We start from the raw sequence: 17,817 nt of genomic DNA on the forward strand, positions 1-17,817 counted from the left end.
CCTCTTTTTTATTTGCCCCACCCCCCTCTCTGCCGGCAAGCGACTTGCTGCTCGATCCGCCAATCATCCCGCGGGCCGAGCCCCTCCTCCCTTTACCCAATCACCGCACGCGGTTTGTGAAACGACGGGCGGCGCGGCCAATAGCGAGGCTCCCTGCCAAGAGCCGGGGGGGCGGGGCATGGAGGCGGTAACCAATGGGACGCGGCGGGGGGCGGGCGCGCAGGGGCAGGCAGCGCTGAGGGAGGAGGAGGAGGAGGAGGAGGAGGGCGGCCGCGCAGCTCTCGGAGGAGGAGGAGGAGGAGGAGGAGGAGGCGGAGGTTGGTCCCGGGGCGGTTTCGGCGGGCGGTTCGGCCCGGTTAAAAGAGGGAGGGGGACAACCGCTGACCTGTCCCTGCCCGGCGAGGGGAAGCCCAACAGCTGGGGAAGGGTTGGAGAAGGACGGAACAGGGCCTGGTCCCGGCACGGGAGCCTCCCCACGCCCTCATCCCCCTTTGTTGTGGTGGGACGCGGCCGGCACTGAGGGCGGTGGGGCCCGGAGGAAGGGACGGGGACGGGGAGGTTTGGGAGAGGGTTGGAAAGGAGGCAGCGAGGGGCGAGGGGGTGGCTGATGCCGGGAAGGGAAAGGGAGGTGGCGGTCGTGGTCGCTGTCACCCCTGCTTCCCGCACCCCGGCTTCCATCATCTCCCTTTCCTCCCCGGCTTCCTGCACCCCGGCTTCCCGCACCCCGGCTTCCCGCACCCCGGCTTCCCTCGCCCCGGCTTCCCTCGCCCCGGCTTCCCTCGCCCCGGCTTCCCTCGCCCCGGCTTCCCTCGCCCCGGCTTCCCGCACCCCTGCTTCCCTCATCTCCCTTTCCTCCCCGGCTTCCCGCACCCCGGCTTCCCGCACCCCGGCTTCCCGCACCCCTGCTTCCCGCACCCCTGCTTCCCGCACCCCGGCTTCCCGCACCCCGGCTTCCCGCACCCCTGCTTCCCGCACCCCTGCTTCCCTCATCTCCCTTCCCGCACCCCGGCTTCCCGCACCCCTGCTCCCCTCATCTCCCTTCCCGCACCCCTGCTTCCCGCACCCCTGCTCCCCTCATCTCCCTTCCCGCACCCCGGCTTCCCGCACCCCTGCTCCCCTCATCTCCCTTCCCGCTCCCCGGCTTCCCGCACCCCTGCTCCCCTCATCTCCCTTCCCGCACCCCTGCTCCCCTCATCTCCCTTCCCGCACCCCTGTTTCCCTCATCTCCCTTTCCTCCCCGGCTTCCCGCACCCTCCTCTTTCCCCGACCCTGCAGTAGCCCCCGGTGGTGAGGTGGGGAGGGCCGGGTTGTGCCTCTCTTGTGTGTGTCTGGGGGGGGTGAGGGGAAGGGAAAAAAAATCCTCCAAAGTTCTGCTTCTCCTGTCTTCACCCTCTCTCTCTTTCGTCTCCCCACCCCCGACCCCGCAATAGCCCCCGGGGGTGAGGTGTGGAGGGCCGGGTTGTTCCTCCCTGTGTGTGTCTGGGGGGTGAGGGGAAGGAGAAAAAAAAAAAAAAATCCCCCAAAGTTCTGCTTCTCCTTTCTTTATTCCTTCCCCCTTCCATCTCTGTCCCGGCGTTTTGTTGTTTTGATTTTTTTATTTTATTTTTATTTTACCAGGTGCTGGGGGTGAGTGGAGAAAGGTAGGAGGTAACTGTAAAGAAGTGTGTAGGTTTGCAGGCTTGGCCCCTGCCCGTTTGTCTGTTCTTCTGTTGGTCCAAAGCTATGGGTGTGAAACTCTCTCTTCCTACATGAGACAACTCCATGGGAGTGGAGATGAATAGGTTTTCTTGGTGGCATTTGTTTTAAGGCTGCAGCTCTCTGTGCATTGTGAGATGTAAACAAACATAATCTGTTAAGTGTTTCATCTACCTAGATAAGCGCATGGGAGAAGTTGTCTTGTGGTTAAGTCCAAGTAGCTGGTGTTCCTGCAGGGCTGTAGAGTTCCTATTTGTAATTTTGTTGTTGTGGGGAGTGGGGGGGAAAAAGGTGATCCAGTACTGTCTTTACTCTGAGGAAGTAAAAGAAAGGATGGGGGGGAAAATTGGTGGGTGGGTGAAGAGCCCTTGTGATAGTCTTGGAGAGCTGCTGAGTTGGACAGCTGGGTTTCAGCTTGTCTGTCAGAGTGTTTTGCCTAAAAAAAAACAAGCCCCAAATGTGTGTTGTGCTCTGTTCAAATACTTCAAAAAAGAAGTGGAGAGCACGTTAAAAAAAGGTTTTCCTTCCTGGGTTAGTTCTGAAAATGAGTGCTGTAACCTGTGTGTGTGTTGCACCTTGAGCTGGTGTTATCCCAGCTCCTGGTTATAAACAAGCCAGGTTCTGTAGGAAGAGGTTTATAAAGACAAGAAGTTTGTAGAGGCAGCTGCTGGGGAGCCTTGCATATAACAGCAGGTTTGTCTGTTCTGAAGTGCTCCTCTCTTAGCCTGGAGAGCTGTACTTTCCAACTGATTCATGATATTATTTCTAGAGGGGTTGGATTCTGGAGGGAGAGGCTTTGCTCTGTTCTCCAGCCTGAAAAAAAAAACAACCCTCTTGTTGTTAAAGCAAAAGGCTTCTCTTAGTAGAATAAGACTGTTTAGACTTTCCTAGAATTTATCACAGTGGTGGTGGAGTTTGCATGGTCCATGAATAGATTATTTTTGTGTGTGTGTTCTGAGGCATAGCTTTAAAATCTTAGCATTTACAAACTGTAGTGAATTAGAGGGGAAGAACTTAAAGGAGAGGTTTTTGAAGTCCCTCCCACCCGTTTGCTTAGCACCCCCCTGATAAAAGATAGGGTGAGTTACAGATGCCTTTGAAAAGAGGAAAGGGGGAGGATCTCATTTCAGAGCACTTAAACTGAACTCCTAGAGGAGTCCAAGAACAGATTTAAAAACATATTTAATGCTAATAGAGTAACCTGGTAGCTGGCTGTCATTTCATGGCTCTTTGGGTCAGGCTCAAACTGCACCTGGAGCCACTGAAATGAACAAAGCTGAAGATGTGCTGGTGTTTGTGGAAGGTGCTGTGTGTGTGTGCAACACAATCTCAGAAGAATTCGTCACCTTTCTTGAGGTTCTGTTGATGATAAAAAGGAGGGGAAAAAAAAAGATGAAGTTAAAAAAAAATAATTGATCTCTCCACTGATTTTTTTTTCTTCTACCCAGAAGCTAGATTTAGGAACAGAATCAAATAGTTTGATTTACACAGTGACTCTCCAAGTGAAAGGTGCTCTTGGGTCCTCCTCCAGCTTCCTGTTCCACTTGATCTTTCAGAAGTGTTGAGCACCAGTTGATATAATTGAGTTTATTGGAGCTCAAAAAAAAAAAAAGTCTCTGGTACTGCGAGCAACTTTAAAAAACAAAACTTGTTTCCATCTCTCTAATCCCTTTCCCACAAAAGTACTGGGAGAACAGGCTTTGTAGTAGGTTCTGGGTGAGAAGGAATCTGGGCTCTGCTTGCGACTGAGGAGAATTCCTGAGTTTTGTTTGTATAAAGAACTGTACGCAAAGTTTTAATTATTATCAAAAGTGTTCTGGAGTTTTCAAATGGATTCAACACTGCCTTAATGATTGTGCATGTAAATGCCCTATAATTGAAAGCATCTATTTATGGGCCTGACTTGCTAAGTGAGCTGTAAATTCTGCTTTTCAGATTGGATTTAATGACTTTTTATCATAAAGCCACAAACTGGTTGTGAACTGTGCTGAGAGGCAAACAATACCTAAGCTTACTTTGCCAAAATATTTGTAATTGTTGATTTGTTAAACTGAATTGCTGCAGGTCATGCGATGGGATTAGGTTTTTTTTGGGGGGTTGGTGTTTTTTTTTTTTTTTTTTTTGTTTGTTTTTTTTTGGTAATAGAATGGAGAGTCCAGGCAGCCCAGTGCTCAATATTCTCTGGGCTAGACGAAGTTGTCTGCTGGAGAAAACCTCCCTCAACATTTCACTCCACTTCCAGGAAACTCAGTTAACAAACAGCAAAGCTTAACTCCAGGTGACATTTTATTATCCTTGTGTGTTTTGCCATAGTTTGAAGTCAGACCAGGAAGAGGCTACAAAAGAGCAGTTCCTGGGTCAGCTCTCAGTTTAGTCTGGGATTCAAACTTGATTTAATTACACTGGAGCAATTGGAGCTTAACATAAGATGCTCTTGTGTGCAGAGTGAGCTCTGCTTATCAGGGGGGGCTGGGGAGGTGCTGGCCTGATGGAGAACATTTGGGAAAGTGAACTTGCATTAAGCAGTCATGAAATGCAGTTGTTTATGGTTTAACAAAGGGGAGAGACTACTAAGCTCTACAGATAAAAGCTGGAACAGGTACCTGATAATCAGTTCATTGAATATTCTGGTCAAATTTAGGCCATCGTTTTCTAAAATAACAAAGCACTTGCCTGTTACACGTGGAGAAACTTAGGCAAATGAGGTGAGAAGGGCTTAAAGTGCTGTGGTTCTGAGTGGTTGCTCACTGGAACTGTTAAGATCTTTTTTCAAGGAGCAGTACCTTGAGGATGTTAATAATCCTGAGTATGTGGAAGAAGTTTGGTGCTTTGCAGGGACAGGTTTATTGGCTGACTAGTGCTATGGTAATTTTCCTCTTTTGTAGTTCTAGGAGAGTTGCTGAAAAACATTGATCTCTTCTTTCTTGTGTCCTCTGTTGCAATTTTACTGTGCTGTGAATGCACGTGTTAATACTGCATGATAATTTTCTAATACCAGTGAGCTTTTAATTATTATATTTGCCTGTAATTTGCAGGAGTCCTTAATGATTGAGGGAAAATTCAGCTACTGAAGCTTTCAAAAAATCATGGATGTACTTCTTTTAATTCTGTTCATGAGAAACATGAAGTTTCTCATTTGATTTGTAATCTAACATCATGAGTGAGGGGGGGAGGAAAGTCTGCTTCAAAGTAGGTAACTCTCTTTTGAGCTATATAAAGATAAAAGTTAGGCACTTTCAAGATTCCGTGCAATCTTGGACCATAATAAACTCAAAAATCAATGTGCAGTTTAAACCTACCAATAGGCATGTTCCAAAATCCTCATTCTAAAGCTGAGGAAGATTTTTTTTTTTTTTTCCTTCACTCCTGTCCCTCAGATCTCAGGCAGCTCACCTTGAACTTTGTCAGCTGCTGTCAGAGCTGACCCAGGAGCTTTGGCCTGGGAGCCAAATGGAGCCCCTTGGGAGGGACCTCTTTAGAACCCCTCCCTTCACCCATCTCTCCAGCTTTCCCAAAGCAAAAAGACCCCAAACACCCAAAAACTAGGAAGGGAAAACTTGAAGGTGTCTTACTCTGACTTGAATATGAGAAGGAGGGGGGGCAACATCTCACTTCTTGGTGTAGTTGTTCTTCAGTCAAGTATGTATGTGGCAGCTTCTCCAGAATGACAGAGCCAGGTGTCTTTAATATGTCTTTTGTAGGTGAAGAAATAAGAATTAGTCCTTTTGGAATCTCAAAAAGCAGCTTTGGAGGAGGGGTTGTGGGTGCAGTCGAAGTGAATTGTCTTCTCTTGTTCCCCAGAGTGCTTTTACTAGAGTGTGTTCTGTCTGTGAAAGGCAGAAGGCTGGCTTTGATTTTTAGCTTCAACTTCATAAAGAATTCAGATTTTCTGCAAGCTGAGGTAATTGGGGAAAAGGTTTTTTTTTAATTCAGTTTCCAACGAGAATAAACTCTCTCCTTGTTGTTTGGAATAGCACAGCCTCACGGATCCAGAAGCAGATCATAAATTAGTTTTGTTTTGCTTCTGTTCGGTGTGAGATTAAATACTTGTTTTATCATTTCTCTAAGCCTTAATGGCTTCTGATTAATATAATAAACAAGCAGTACTGCATAAACTTTAAAGCTTCAGTACTTGGTTTTGTTTAACCTACTGTGAGGTCTTGCTGCCCCCTGAAATGGTTGATACTGCAGTTATTTTGAAGTGGATCTCAGGGGTGCAGTGTGGGTATTCCCCCCTCATCTGAAAGATTCTGCACTTGGTGGAATTCTGTGAGAATCTTGTCCAAATTCCTGGATTAATGAGAAAAAAAACACCCTACCACATCAACTTCATAAAGAAAAATTAATGAAAATGGAACAAAAATAGGGAGGAAATGAACTTGTAGCCTCTCTCAAATGCCACAGATGATTTTCCTCGATCTATCTTCCTCAGCAGCTTCTGTCTTTACTCTAGAAGAGCTCTGGCAAATGGAATTCCTCAAAGCCAGAATGCTTCTAGTAAACCCAGGAGAGATCAGATTTTTTGATTTCAAGTTTAAGATGAATAAGCAGACTGATATGAAATATGTTACGTAAGGCTTGAGAATAAATTAGCCAGAAATCACTTTATTTTTGGTAGCACCAGTGTGTTTATAGCATGTTCCAGACACTCAGGGAAGGAAAATTTCCCTTGAAAATTTTAGACAGCTAGCAGGCTGCCCTTAAGGTTTTCTTCATCTTTTATGCTTAGTTATTGCTGGGATCATGGGCTTAATATTTAATACTTGTTCCAGAGAACCACAGAATGGAATAATAGCAGACATGACTCAAACTGTGATTTTAAAAGTTGCCAACCATGACACTGTTTGACCAACTATAGAAACATGTGTGCATCAGGAGACAGAGATACACCACGGGGGCAGAGATGAAACAAATACCACCAAAGTTAGGCAATTTGTAAATTTTCCAGGGTTAATCTGTTGGGAATAACAACATGTGCAATCCAAAGAAACACTCGTACCTCTCTGAGCAGCACTCAAAGCTGTGGTTGTAAGGCACAATTCAGAGAAGAGAGAAAAGATTAAAATAGTTCTGTTTTCTGTTCTGTGTTACATCCCTGCCTTGGTACTAATAGTTCAACTATAGGATAGCTCAGAAAGTGGTCTTAAAAATCTATGGAATGGTATCATAGAATCAAAGAATGGTTTGAGTTGAAAGGAGCTTAAAGCTCATCCATTCCCAGCTCCTTTCTTTCCATGGGCAGGGACACCTCCCAGCAGCCCAGGTTGCTCCAAGCCCCATCCAACCTGACCTGAGACACTGCCAGGGATGGGGCAGCCACAGCTTCTCTGGGAAACCTGGCACAGGGGCTCAGCACCCTCACAACAAGGAATTTATTCCTAATATCCAAATTAAATCTCCCCTCTTTCAGCTTGAATCCATTTCCCCTTTTCCTCATTCCATGGTGTGATATCCCTCCCCAGATTTCTTCTAGGGCCAGTGCAGGTAGTGAAGGGCTACAAGAAGGTGTCCCCACAACCTTCTCTTCCCCTGGCTGAACAACCCCAACTCACCCTGGCTCCAGAGCTGCTTCATCCTTATCATAATCTCCAGGGCCTCCTCTGGACTCACCCCAACAGCTCCATCTCCTTCTGGTGTTTGTTGGGGACCCCAGAACTGGACCCAGCACCCCAGGGGGGTCTCCCCAGAGTGGAGCAGAGGGGGACAATCCCCTCCCTGACCCTGCTGGGGATGCAGCCCAGGACAGGGCTGGTTTCTGCGCTGCCAGCACATGTTGACCTTCTTATCAACCAACACCCCCAAGTCCTTCTCTTCAGGGCTTCTCTCAGCCCGTTCTCTCCCCAACCTGGATTTATCCTTGGAACTGACCTTACCCAGGCTGCTCAGAGTCCCAGTATTTTGGTTTGTTGTGGTGGGAATAGTACCCAGGATGGTGAAAGATCAGATATGAGCTGTGATGTTGGTCCTTGGGTAAAGTGAGGGAGGAAGGGAGAGGCAGTGCAAAGAAAAAAAGCAATCAAAGTATATTTAAGGTCCTTAAAAGCAAAGGCTATAAATGAACACTTTGTTTTTGGCTGTAGACTATGAGAGAATTGGGAAAACTGTATCCCAAGAAAGAAGGGATGCTGAATTTTTAGGACACATTTAATCTGCAAGCCATTTTATCAGCATGGAAATGATCTGTGCAGTGTTGGATGGGACTGTGCATTTGGGAAAAAAACAGCCAAACATCTTGTGGGGTTTTTTGTGGATAAGGAAATCTTACAGGGAAAAAGACTTAGAGGAATGTTTTTAGCAAGGGTCTGGTGTTTGTCTTCAGTGGCAGCCTGTGAGGATGATCCTTGAGGAACAAAGATAAAAACTCCTTAAAGTACTGTATCAGTTTGGAGCCAAACTTTACAGGCTCTGAATTGAAATGGGATTTACTGCAACAGTGACTCCTAAAACTTCAGCATAAACACAGTTGCTAGAGACACAGGTAGGGACCCAATACAAATGTCAAGCTCCTCATTTTTTATTGTGACTTCTTCCAGATGTTCAGCAGCAGATATGTCTTATCTCCACAGGTGCAGTTTTCTGTCTTAGTACTTCTAATTTTAATTACAATGTTGAGAGCTTGTAGGATAATATGACCAAAAAAAGAGAGAAGTTAAAAGATCACCACAGACTGATAAAATTTCTCTGTGATCTTTAGATGAGTTCTTAGGCAGTGTCTTCAAGCAGTTGAAATGTAATTGGAGTAGTAAAGCTTTCAGGCTTGGCATCTCTCCAGAGGAGCTTCCAAAGCTGTGTGAGCTGTGTTCAGAGACTTGTGCTTTGTGACAGGAGGCTGATAGCCATCTCTTTGAGTCCCTCCCTCTTTTTGGGATGTGATTCAAACATACAGAATCCTGGAACTTGCGGAGGAGATGGATACAAAGTTCTTCAGCAGAGCTTGGTTGAACAAGAACACTTTCTGATGCTAGAAAGAGATAAAATTAAAACATCTACAAGTACTTAGTTAAACTCTGGTGCTCTCTGCCACAGGAGGTTGTGGAGGCAGATTCAGAAAGTGGTTGAGATGAGTTTGAGGACAAGAGGTCCATAAATGTCTGCTAAAGGGAGTAGGTAGGAATGTAGCCTTTAATTTAGGGTCTCAAGATGTGCCAGGGGAGGTTCAGATTGGATATTGGGAAAATTTTCTTCGTTGAAGAAGTGGTCAGGCATTGGAACAAGCTGCCCAGGAAAGTGTTGGAGCCCCTACTCCTGGAGGTGTCCAGAGAATTTGTGGACATGGTACTTCAGCTCCTGGTTCAGTTGGCATGGTGGTGGTGGGTTGATGGTTGGACTTAATGATCTAAAAGGTCATTTCCAATAATTTCCTACTGGAAGAGTTTTAAGATGCTGAAGAATTATGAGGAGCACAGGTTACAGAAACCAGGTTCGTGTGTTTCCTTGAGTAGCTTTTCCTTTTGTTACCTTTGGAGACAGAGTGCTTAGCAGGATGCTTCCATCTTCTGACCCAGTCAGCTGTTTTCCTTGCATAATTTACATTTATCCAGATTTCTTAAAATTCAGCCTAACCAAGTCTTAGAATTTTGCAGTGCCTCCTCTAGGCTTGGAGCAGAGTGCTGCTTTGGCATAAATTAAGCTGAATTTAAGCAGAAATATTCTCCAAAGGAATACTCGTCCCCATCAGTTGAAGTATGAAGCTGGATGAAGGTCCTGTCCTACTTGTGTCACATTCTCTCTGCTCAGCCTCTGAAAAGAGACAGGGCCACTACTGGAATAACTCAGTGAGATTCTTGTTGATACTCCTGGCAAATCCCTGACCTGCCAAAACAATGGCTAGAAGGAAGAAGTTAGTTTAAGCCTTCCAGACTCTTAGGCTGCAGCTGTGGTGCATGTTGTGTGGGGTTTTTTTATTATTATTTTAAATAGCTGCTAAGCTGCAATGATTATCAGTATTATAAGGGCCTTTTAAAGGATGTCCCTTTGTGTTGTTTTTGTAAAAAAACCCCCTAATCTAATTTTCAAAGGGTTAGCAGATCAACTTGTGCTTCTGCTGAAGCTGGATAAGCAAACATCTGTAAGGCAACTGGTTAAAAATAAGTATACTCTCTGGAAATCTCCTGATTAGTGAGGTCTGAGCTGACAGTTCTTTTGGAAATAAGAAAAGATAGCTTTATTTATTTTTTTTTTTGCCTCTGAGTATGACAAAATAGTATGAGAGTTCAAATATAAAGAAAACCTGAAATGCCCACTTTTCTAAATTCTTTCCAACTGCAAGGCTTAAATCACTCAATGTGCATTTGAAGCAGAAAGGCAAATCTTTAAGTTGTTTTGTTTTTTTTTTTTTTTTTTTAAAAAAAACAAACGTACACACCAGAGAATACAGAAAATGAGATATAGATCAGTGTTATGTCTTGAGGGAGAGAATAGTGCAAAATTGGACACCTCATCACAAAGGAGTATTGTAAAGCTGAAAAATCAGATAAAAGCAAGGGGTATGTTTAGAGAGCCTGGAAGAAAAGGCAATCTACCTGTGGTGGTAAATGAGACCCTGCTGAAGTGTGTGTGTTTTCTAAGGCTGGCAATCAAAGGAGTTATTCTGTGGCATTGCAAGGTGTCAAACTAGAAGCTAAAGAAGAGGGAACATGACCATGATGTGTCAGTGAGCTCCATAAATGGGAGAAGAATCCACGTGTGGAAGCAGTGACACTGGTACTTGGTTGCCTACATCTGCCAGCATTTTAACCATCCATTGCTGGTGTTTAAAATAAAATCTTGGCAGCCAAAGGCACCCAGCACTTTGGTTTGGGCCTCTTTTGAATTTCTTGCATGTGCCTCTGAACCATCTAGCCCTGTCCTCACTCAAAAGGGGAAGGCTTTTTATGAAGCTCCAGGTGACAGAAGCTTGATGTATATGTTTCTCCAAACAGCAGAGGCCACCCAAGCCTCCTGATTCAGCTCTGGGGCTACTCAGGGTACTGTGTTTGAATCCTGAACAGTTCAGGATGTGTAGGGAAGGGGTGTACAAAATCTGAATTGGGCTTTGCCACTAAAACAAATGATCTAAATGAAAGTACATTCCCTGGGCTGTGTTTCCAGCAGCTCAGTCAACCCTAACACCACTGCTGAAGGCTGGACTCCTTCATCCACATTCCTGCAACTCTCCTTTCATCAGCATGAATACTTACAGAACCTGAAAGCAAGCAAAAAAACCCCAACAAACCAAACACCCCCCCCCCCCAAACTTTGTAAGTTTTTACTTGGTGGTCTGGCTGAGTCTTTGTAGGAAGGTGTTAAGCCAAGGTGGTGGAGGTGTCCCTGAAAAGAAAGGAATTTCTTGTCATGGGGGGAAGCTGTTGGCTTGGCTCCCAGTGGAACTGTGCCTTAGTCAGCATTCAACTGGAAAGTGTTGGATATTAAGTTTATTTTTCTGGTGTTTGCTGCAAGCAGGTCTCCAGTGCAATGCTTTAGCAGTCTGCAAAACCTGCAGTCAGAAAGACTGGGGACAATTCTGTAATAATTTCTTGTAACTGAAAGAATACAAGTGCTTTTTGTATCGCTCTTGTGTGAAAAGGAATACTCTGAGTTTTTCACCAAAGCCTCTACAGACAGGACAAGGAGCCACTGGAAAAGTAAATTCAAAATGGGTTTAAAGCAGAATTTTTTTTGCAATGTGGGTGGCAGGGCACTGGAACCCAGAGATGCTGTGTGTTCCTCATCCCTGGAAGTGTTGAAGGTCAGGTTGGATGGGACTTGGAGCAACCTGATCTAGTGAAAAATGTCCCTGTCTGTAGAGGGTTTGATTAGATGTTTTTTAAGGGTCCTCATCAACCCAAACCTTCTGTGGTTCTCTGGGATAGATTCTTTTGAATGCCTTGCATAATGTCAGCTGTGTTCATCTTGACTCCCTGTTAATTGTATCTCCTGGCCCCAGAAAGCTACACTTGTTGCTTCAGTCATATTTCTAGGTGCTCTCAAGGGCTGGTTTGGGAGGCAGAATGTAGCTGAAGCTGAGAGCTTCAGCCCTGCTCAGTGTTCTGTTGTGTGGAAGTTGAAAAGGAACTATTTAAAGTTACCGTGTGGAATACAATGTAGCACTTGTTGCACCATCCTCTGCAACCGCAAAGACATGAGAAGGCATAAATTAACCTTAAAACTGGACCCTGAAGTATCCCAAATCGACCACTCTGCTCGGTGGGTGGGAAGTATCAGTAAGATGATTTTTGGGTAGAAGTGAGGATGGAGAGATGTAGCCTTGAAAGCTCATCTTGAGTAGCCTGAAGGTAGTGCTAGCTCTTAGGTAAAACAAGATATTTTCAGCTGTCTGGACTCACTCAGACAGCTTGGAAATAACTTTCTGGGGATCAAATACCCATTTGCTGCTTGGAGATAAGTTTTTTTTGTTTGTTTGGTTTTGTTTTTTTTTTTTTAAACTTGAACCTTACTTCTATCTCTAGGACCATTATGTCCTCAAGCAATTTCTGACAGCTGGCTGCATGAAATACTATAGTTGATTTGGGGCTTATGATTTAATACCTAAAGCTAGCCTAATAGAAGCTGCCAAAACCAAGATGTTTTTTTCTGAATGGCTCATTTTTAAATCATTTGAAGTACCAGTGGATGCTAAGCAAGTTTCAGTATCCCTTCTAATCTTCTGTTTGATATAAACATCCTGATCAGGTAGTTGATACTGAATGAAAGGCTATCAAAATTGAAAACAGGTCCACTACTCAGGTGCTTGCAAAGTTAGGCTTTAAATCTTATTTAATGAATTTTGAAGGCCTAGATGATTTAAGTATTGCCAGGTGAGTAGATTGATTATTTGTGAGCCAGTGAGTGAAAGATGGGCATAAGCTTATTGCCAAACTTTTAAATTCCAGATTAGTTTCTGCAGTGGAACAAAATCTGAAAGCTCTTTAAAACATGGCAAATAAAATGAGTACAGGCTGGTGAACTGGCTTGCTTTTGGAAGACTTCTGTCAAGCTGTAATGATGAAATGACATTTCACATGCAGTTTTGCTTCCTAACTTGATTTAGAGATGGGCAGAGCATGCATCCACGTGTGTGCAATTTGTCAGTCACTTGTGGAAAATGTTAATGAATTAACATCCAGCCAGCCAAGATGCAAAGCTAGAGTCAAGTTAACTTCTGTGTTTTTCTGGGGTTGATTTGAGCCAGGGAAGCTTGAGGAAAAATTACAGGTCTAATTCAACAGTAACCTCATTCTGCTTTAAGTGTCGGAGAGTCTGCAACAAACTTGCATTTTAACTTTACTGGTACCTAACCCTAATTCTCATTCTTTACACCTGATTTCTTCTGGGATTTAGTGTCCTCTGGCATTCAGTGATGAAGGGCCTTAGCAAAATATTTGTTTCCTGAAATCTCAGGGGTAATGTGTCTGTTTTGGTTTGTGTTTTTAGGGCTCGGAAAGGAACCTAATTTGTTGCTTGCCGAGTGTTGTGTCTGGTGGAAGTCATGTCAGCCATACTGCCATTCACTCCACCAGTTGTGAAGAGACTCCTGGGGTGGAAAAAATCTGCTGGTGGCTCTGGAGGGGCTGGTGGTGGTGAGCAGAATGGGCAGGAGGAAAAGTGGTGTGAGAAAGCAGTGAAAAGCTTGGTCAAGAAGCTAAAGAAAACCGGACAGCTGGATGAGCTGGAGAAGGCCATAACCACTCAGAACTGCAATACAAAATGTGTGACTATACCAAGGTAAGTGCTGTTGTTGTTTGAAATCATTGCAGCTACTTAAGAAATTACTAAACGTTTATGTAGGCTGTGAGCAAATAACTAAAAAAAAAAAACCAAAACCCAAACCAAAAACCCCACAAACCAACAGTTGCATGCTTTTAAATCTTTTAAAAAAAATGTATTAAAACCTAGTTTGTTTTTTATGTAGTGCTTGCTTACTGAATGACATGCATTGTGAAGTCTCACTTTCTAATGATAACTTTACATTTTTCCTTGACTACATAGATCCCAGTTTGTGTCCTGGTGGTGCCTAGCACAGCTCTTCGTTTCTAGCACTGACTGATGCTTTTATCTAATAACCCTGCTGTTACTCAGAAGGGCATACTTGAACCTCCACTTCAAAGCAAAACCCCAAACAACTAGTTTTTCCTTGGTCAACACTTCAGTCATATGATTATTTTCAGTTGTATTTGGTATCTTTGTTTCAATTTTTCAAGCTGCATCCATTTTCCCTTTGGAAAGGAAGTGTTTTTCTCTTGGGAGGCAGCTTGTCTGAAGACCAGTTTATTTACTGTAAATTGTTATTGGTTATTGAAAGTGCTTTTCATTTAACAACTTGGAGTATTTCTGGAATTGCTCTTTTGCTCCTGACCTGTATATACATTTCGGTGAACGACTTGTATTTGACTTTCTCAACTTAATTCATAGCAACTGCTGTGCAAGAGGCAAGGGTGATATTTGTAAGTATGTTGCAGTCTGCTCTCCAATTAATCTGCAGAAACTCAGATGCATGTGTAAGCTCATGATGTGCAACACAAGTATCGAATCGCTTCAGAGGTGTGTTTTTCTAGGAAAAAGTGGGAGGATTTGGCAACACAGGGAATTTCTGGGCACTTAGCCCCCTCTTCCACATTTAAAATCATGTCTAGGGGGGAGAAACTGCATCTGGTTTAGGACCTTAGTTCCTGTATTAGCACATTCATCTCAGCTGCTTTTAAACTTTGTATTAATCATAGCACAAACTAGATTTGACTGGTGTCAGTAATGGTTTCCATATATCAAGTGTGCTCTAGGTGTTATCTGGTAATGGGTTTAGAATTCTCTTTTACGTTTGACATATCTTGCTGGGAAACTCTGAATGACTGACTGCTTTAATTCTGTTCTCTCTCTTTTCTATTCTCCTTTTGATTCTAACACTGCCCTCTGCTTGGATTTCCTTCCTTGAGCACACCCCAGATTCTTAGGGTTTCCCTTCTGCATTCTGCCTTTTGCCAGCTGGAAAACAATCAGAAAATATTAGAGCGTTCTGATCCTAGTGTATGCCTGTAGACTAAGCTTGGAACATATGATATGGACATGAGATAACTGTATTTGGCAAGTCTTTACCATGATAAAGCTGAAACACCTAATTGGATGGCCTTTCACTTTACCATGATAAAGCTGAAACAATCGGAAGGTCTTTCATACAACACAAACTAAATGCATTTCATAAATTTACTTGATGCAAGATGTGTATCTTAACTTTCAGAGCTCTTAGACTTCCTGGAGCTCTCCTGCAGGGGTGCTGGGGCAGTAAATGTTGCTGCTTTAGAAGAATAACCATCTACATTTAATTTTGCAGATTATGTTAGGAGGTACAAACAGCATGCTAATTTATAATTATTTCCCTAGTCTACTTGTTGTCTGTATTTGGGTATTTCCTCCAGCTTGCATGACCTTTTGTGTTGGACATAGTAGATAATTCTTGCAAACAAGAATAGGAAGCTCTGTTTTACTCTATGTAGCCTCCAAGGTGAGATGAGAAGTTCTTGCTGGGTTGTGGGGTTCTCAGCTCTCTTCCAGTCAGCAGTGCAAAGGACTGGACCAAGGTTTTACTTTTCTTGACTACCTCAGGAGCAAGCTGGTAGCTAGAGAGCTCTTCAAGTGCTGGTGGCTATTATACAAGGTATAAAATTAAGAAATAGCTTTGGTATTAAGGAATGAGATGGTATCAAGGTTGCCAGCAGTGCTGTACAGAATTGTTGAGTTTCATGGTTGGCTTTTGGACTGTTGATATTTCACTTTGACAGGAGTAGACTGGGTTTCCAGGAAAGAAGAAATGTCAACTCAGTAGTGTAATGACTTCTGGAGATTCTGGTTCTTGGGTTTAGTAAGTTAATGAAGCTGCTGCTTGAGACCCACTTTTAATGAGTGTCTCAAAGATCTGCAGATCAGCAGAGATAAATAATAAAATGCTGAATTTCTGAATTTGGAACTTTTTTTTTTTTCCTCCTACTCAGCAGGAAGTTTGAGGTGCTAAGCTGCTGAGATGCAGTTCTGATGTGACAGCTGGGCTAACTTTCCAAGCCTTCTGAGTGGGGAAGGGCTTTGTTTTGTGTGGTTTGTTTTTCTTTTTTTTTTTCCTAAGTGGCTTTAGATTTAGTTCTTATTACTGTTTAACTCAAGTGTAGAGGGGTTGCAGGATGCTTCTGTTTGCAGCTGTTGCATCATTCCCTCAGCAGAGGTTTCAGTTGCCCTTTCCTAAGTTTCTGCTCCCCATAAAGATTCCCAGTTTGATGCAATAGTTCAGAACACCTAAAGCAGCTCTGCACCTACAAGCTCCTCCCAGAACCAACAGCAGCTTGGACCAAAGTTGAGCTCAGCTGCCCCTTCAGGAGCCTGCAAGACACTTTGTCATCCAGTGATGCCTCATTTCTGTTGCTGTGCTGTTTTTGCCAAGGTGCCTGTCTGCTGGGGGAGGCTGGTGCTGTGTGCATGATGCAAAAGCTGCTCATGTGGTAATTAACACAACTTCTTAGGCTGCCTAAGAGAGCTACTGAGAAAGCAGAAGCAAACAGATGGGGTGGGTGTTGGCCTTGCAATAGCAGGGGTGCTTAGCTCTTCATAAGTGGGTCAGTAATCTAGAGCAGAGGCTAAATAAGTACAGTGGTCCTTTTGACACTAGCCCTTTAAATAATTTGTAGTTATCTTGCTGAATCCTCCCTGCAAGCCAGTGGGATTCTAATCCCATAATCCCTGTGTATCCTGAAACTAAACGTTGGCACGCGAGTTCACTTTTCTGAAACACCCCATGAATTTGCTCAGAGTTTAAGGTCCCTTCTTCAGGCTCTCCCTTGCAGATTTGACACAAATGGAGCACAAGAAGCAGCCAGGGAAGTAACAGAGCATGAGCACACATTTATCTGTCTGCTCTTGGAGCAGTCTCTCACTGACTAGCATGGATTGTTCTGTTGAAATAAATACTTCTTAACAAGCTAAAATCAAAGCCTTTCACAAACCAAACCTTGCCATGTAGTGAATAGTCAACTGGCAAATTCCTAGTCTGGCCTCATTATTTAAAAAAGTCATCTCAGTGGTGACAGAGTAGTGGGATCCAAAGCAGAGGAAGGGAAATCAGTGGTTTCAGTGTCCCAGTATTGTGGTGTGATCAGCTGTGTGGTTTTTCTCCTTTAGAAAGAGTTACAGATACACTTTTTGCTTCTTTTAAGTCCAAAATGGAGTTGCTTTTGTAAAAATACCTGATAATATACTAGTAACATAGGTTAGTTGGGGCAGGTTTGGGATAATGTTGAGCTGAGCTGCTCTAACTGCTGAGTTTTTAAGATTAAAAAAAAAAAGCAAGGGGAAGGGAAACGTCGAGTTCAGGCTCCTCTGTGATGTTTTAAGTTCCTCCAGAGCTTTCCTATCTGCAAACTGATGTCTGGAGCTTTCATATCTGCAAACTGATGCAGAATGTGTCCTTCCTCAGCTGTAGCTGGGTACATCCCTATCACATGTTGAGTTCTGCTTCCATGCCAACATTTGGGTACTGGGACAATTAATCAGGGCCTCATCTTATAAGAAAGATGAGAAGTAATGGAGAGAGCTCCAACTGTACTCCTCATTTTGATTGCTAACTTCACAAACTTTTTCTTCTTGAGCAGCTCATAGTGCAGAATTTCCTCTCAATATTTCATCTGAATCTCCCCTCTTCAAGTTTTAAACCATCACCCCTTGTCCTCTCACCACACACCCCTGCAAAAAGTCACTCCCCAGCTTTCTTCTAGGCTCCTTTCAAGTACTTGGACTATGAGGTCACCTCAGAGCCTCCTCTTCTCCAGGCTGGAGAACCCCAACCTCCTCAGCCTGGCTTCCTAAGGGATGTGGAGCATTTCCTTCCAGCTAAGAGAGGGGCTGATCCTCCTGCTCACCTTGGCTTTTCTTGCCATTTGTTGAGTTTGAGAAGGTGCTATCTGAAAAAATGTTGGTTTTCCTTGCTTAACAGCTCAATATGTCTGTAAAAAATGTAGCCTTATCTGTGCCCTCTGCCCTCTTTGCTTAACACAGGCACAGCATCCTTGAGCTGTGTTTGCTGCTTTTCCTTATTTCTGCTTTGTTTTCAGCCTGTCCTAACTCAAGTGCTAAGAGGGGCTCAAATCCTGCTGCTGCTTTTTGAGGAGT

The 17,817-nt window shown here is 44.0% G+C and overlaps 1 protein-coding gene across 2 annotated transcripts in view; it reads left to right on the top strand.

Annotated features, from left to right (window-relative positions):
• The first annotated feature begins 339 nt into the window (after positions 1-339).
• Positions 340-17,817, top strand: part of SMAD2 (SMAD family member 2) — a 55,606-nt gene continuing 38,128 nt past the window's right edge. Inside the window, exons 1-2 of one of the 2 annotated variants that reach the window (XM_030467315.1) lie at positions 340-525; positions 13,108-13,398. In XM_030467315.1, the coding sequence (XP_030323175.1) occupies positions 13,163-13,398 (236 nt within the window). In that variant the 5' untranslated portion in view covers positions 340-525; positions 13,108-13,162. The remainder of the gene's footprint in view (positions 526-13,107; positions 13,399-17,817) is intronic. The other variant, XM_030467316.1, reaches the window with a different exon arrangement.

This window comes from Calypte anna, chromosome Z (assembly GCF_003957555.1).
Source record: "Calypte anna isolate BGI_N300 chromosome Z, bCalAnn1_v1.p, whole genome shotgun sequence".
NCBI classification, from domain to species: domain Eukaryota; kingdom Metazoa; phylum Chordata; class Aves; order Apodiformes; family Trochilidae; genus Calypte; species Calypte anna.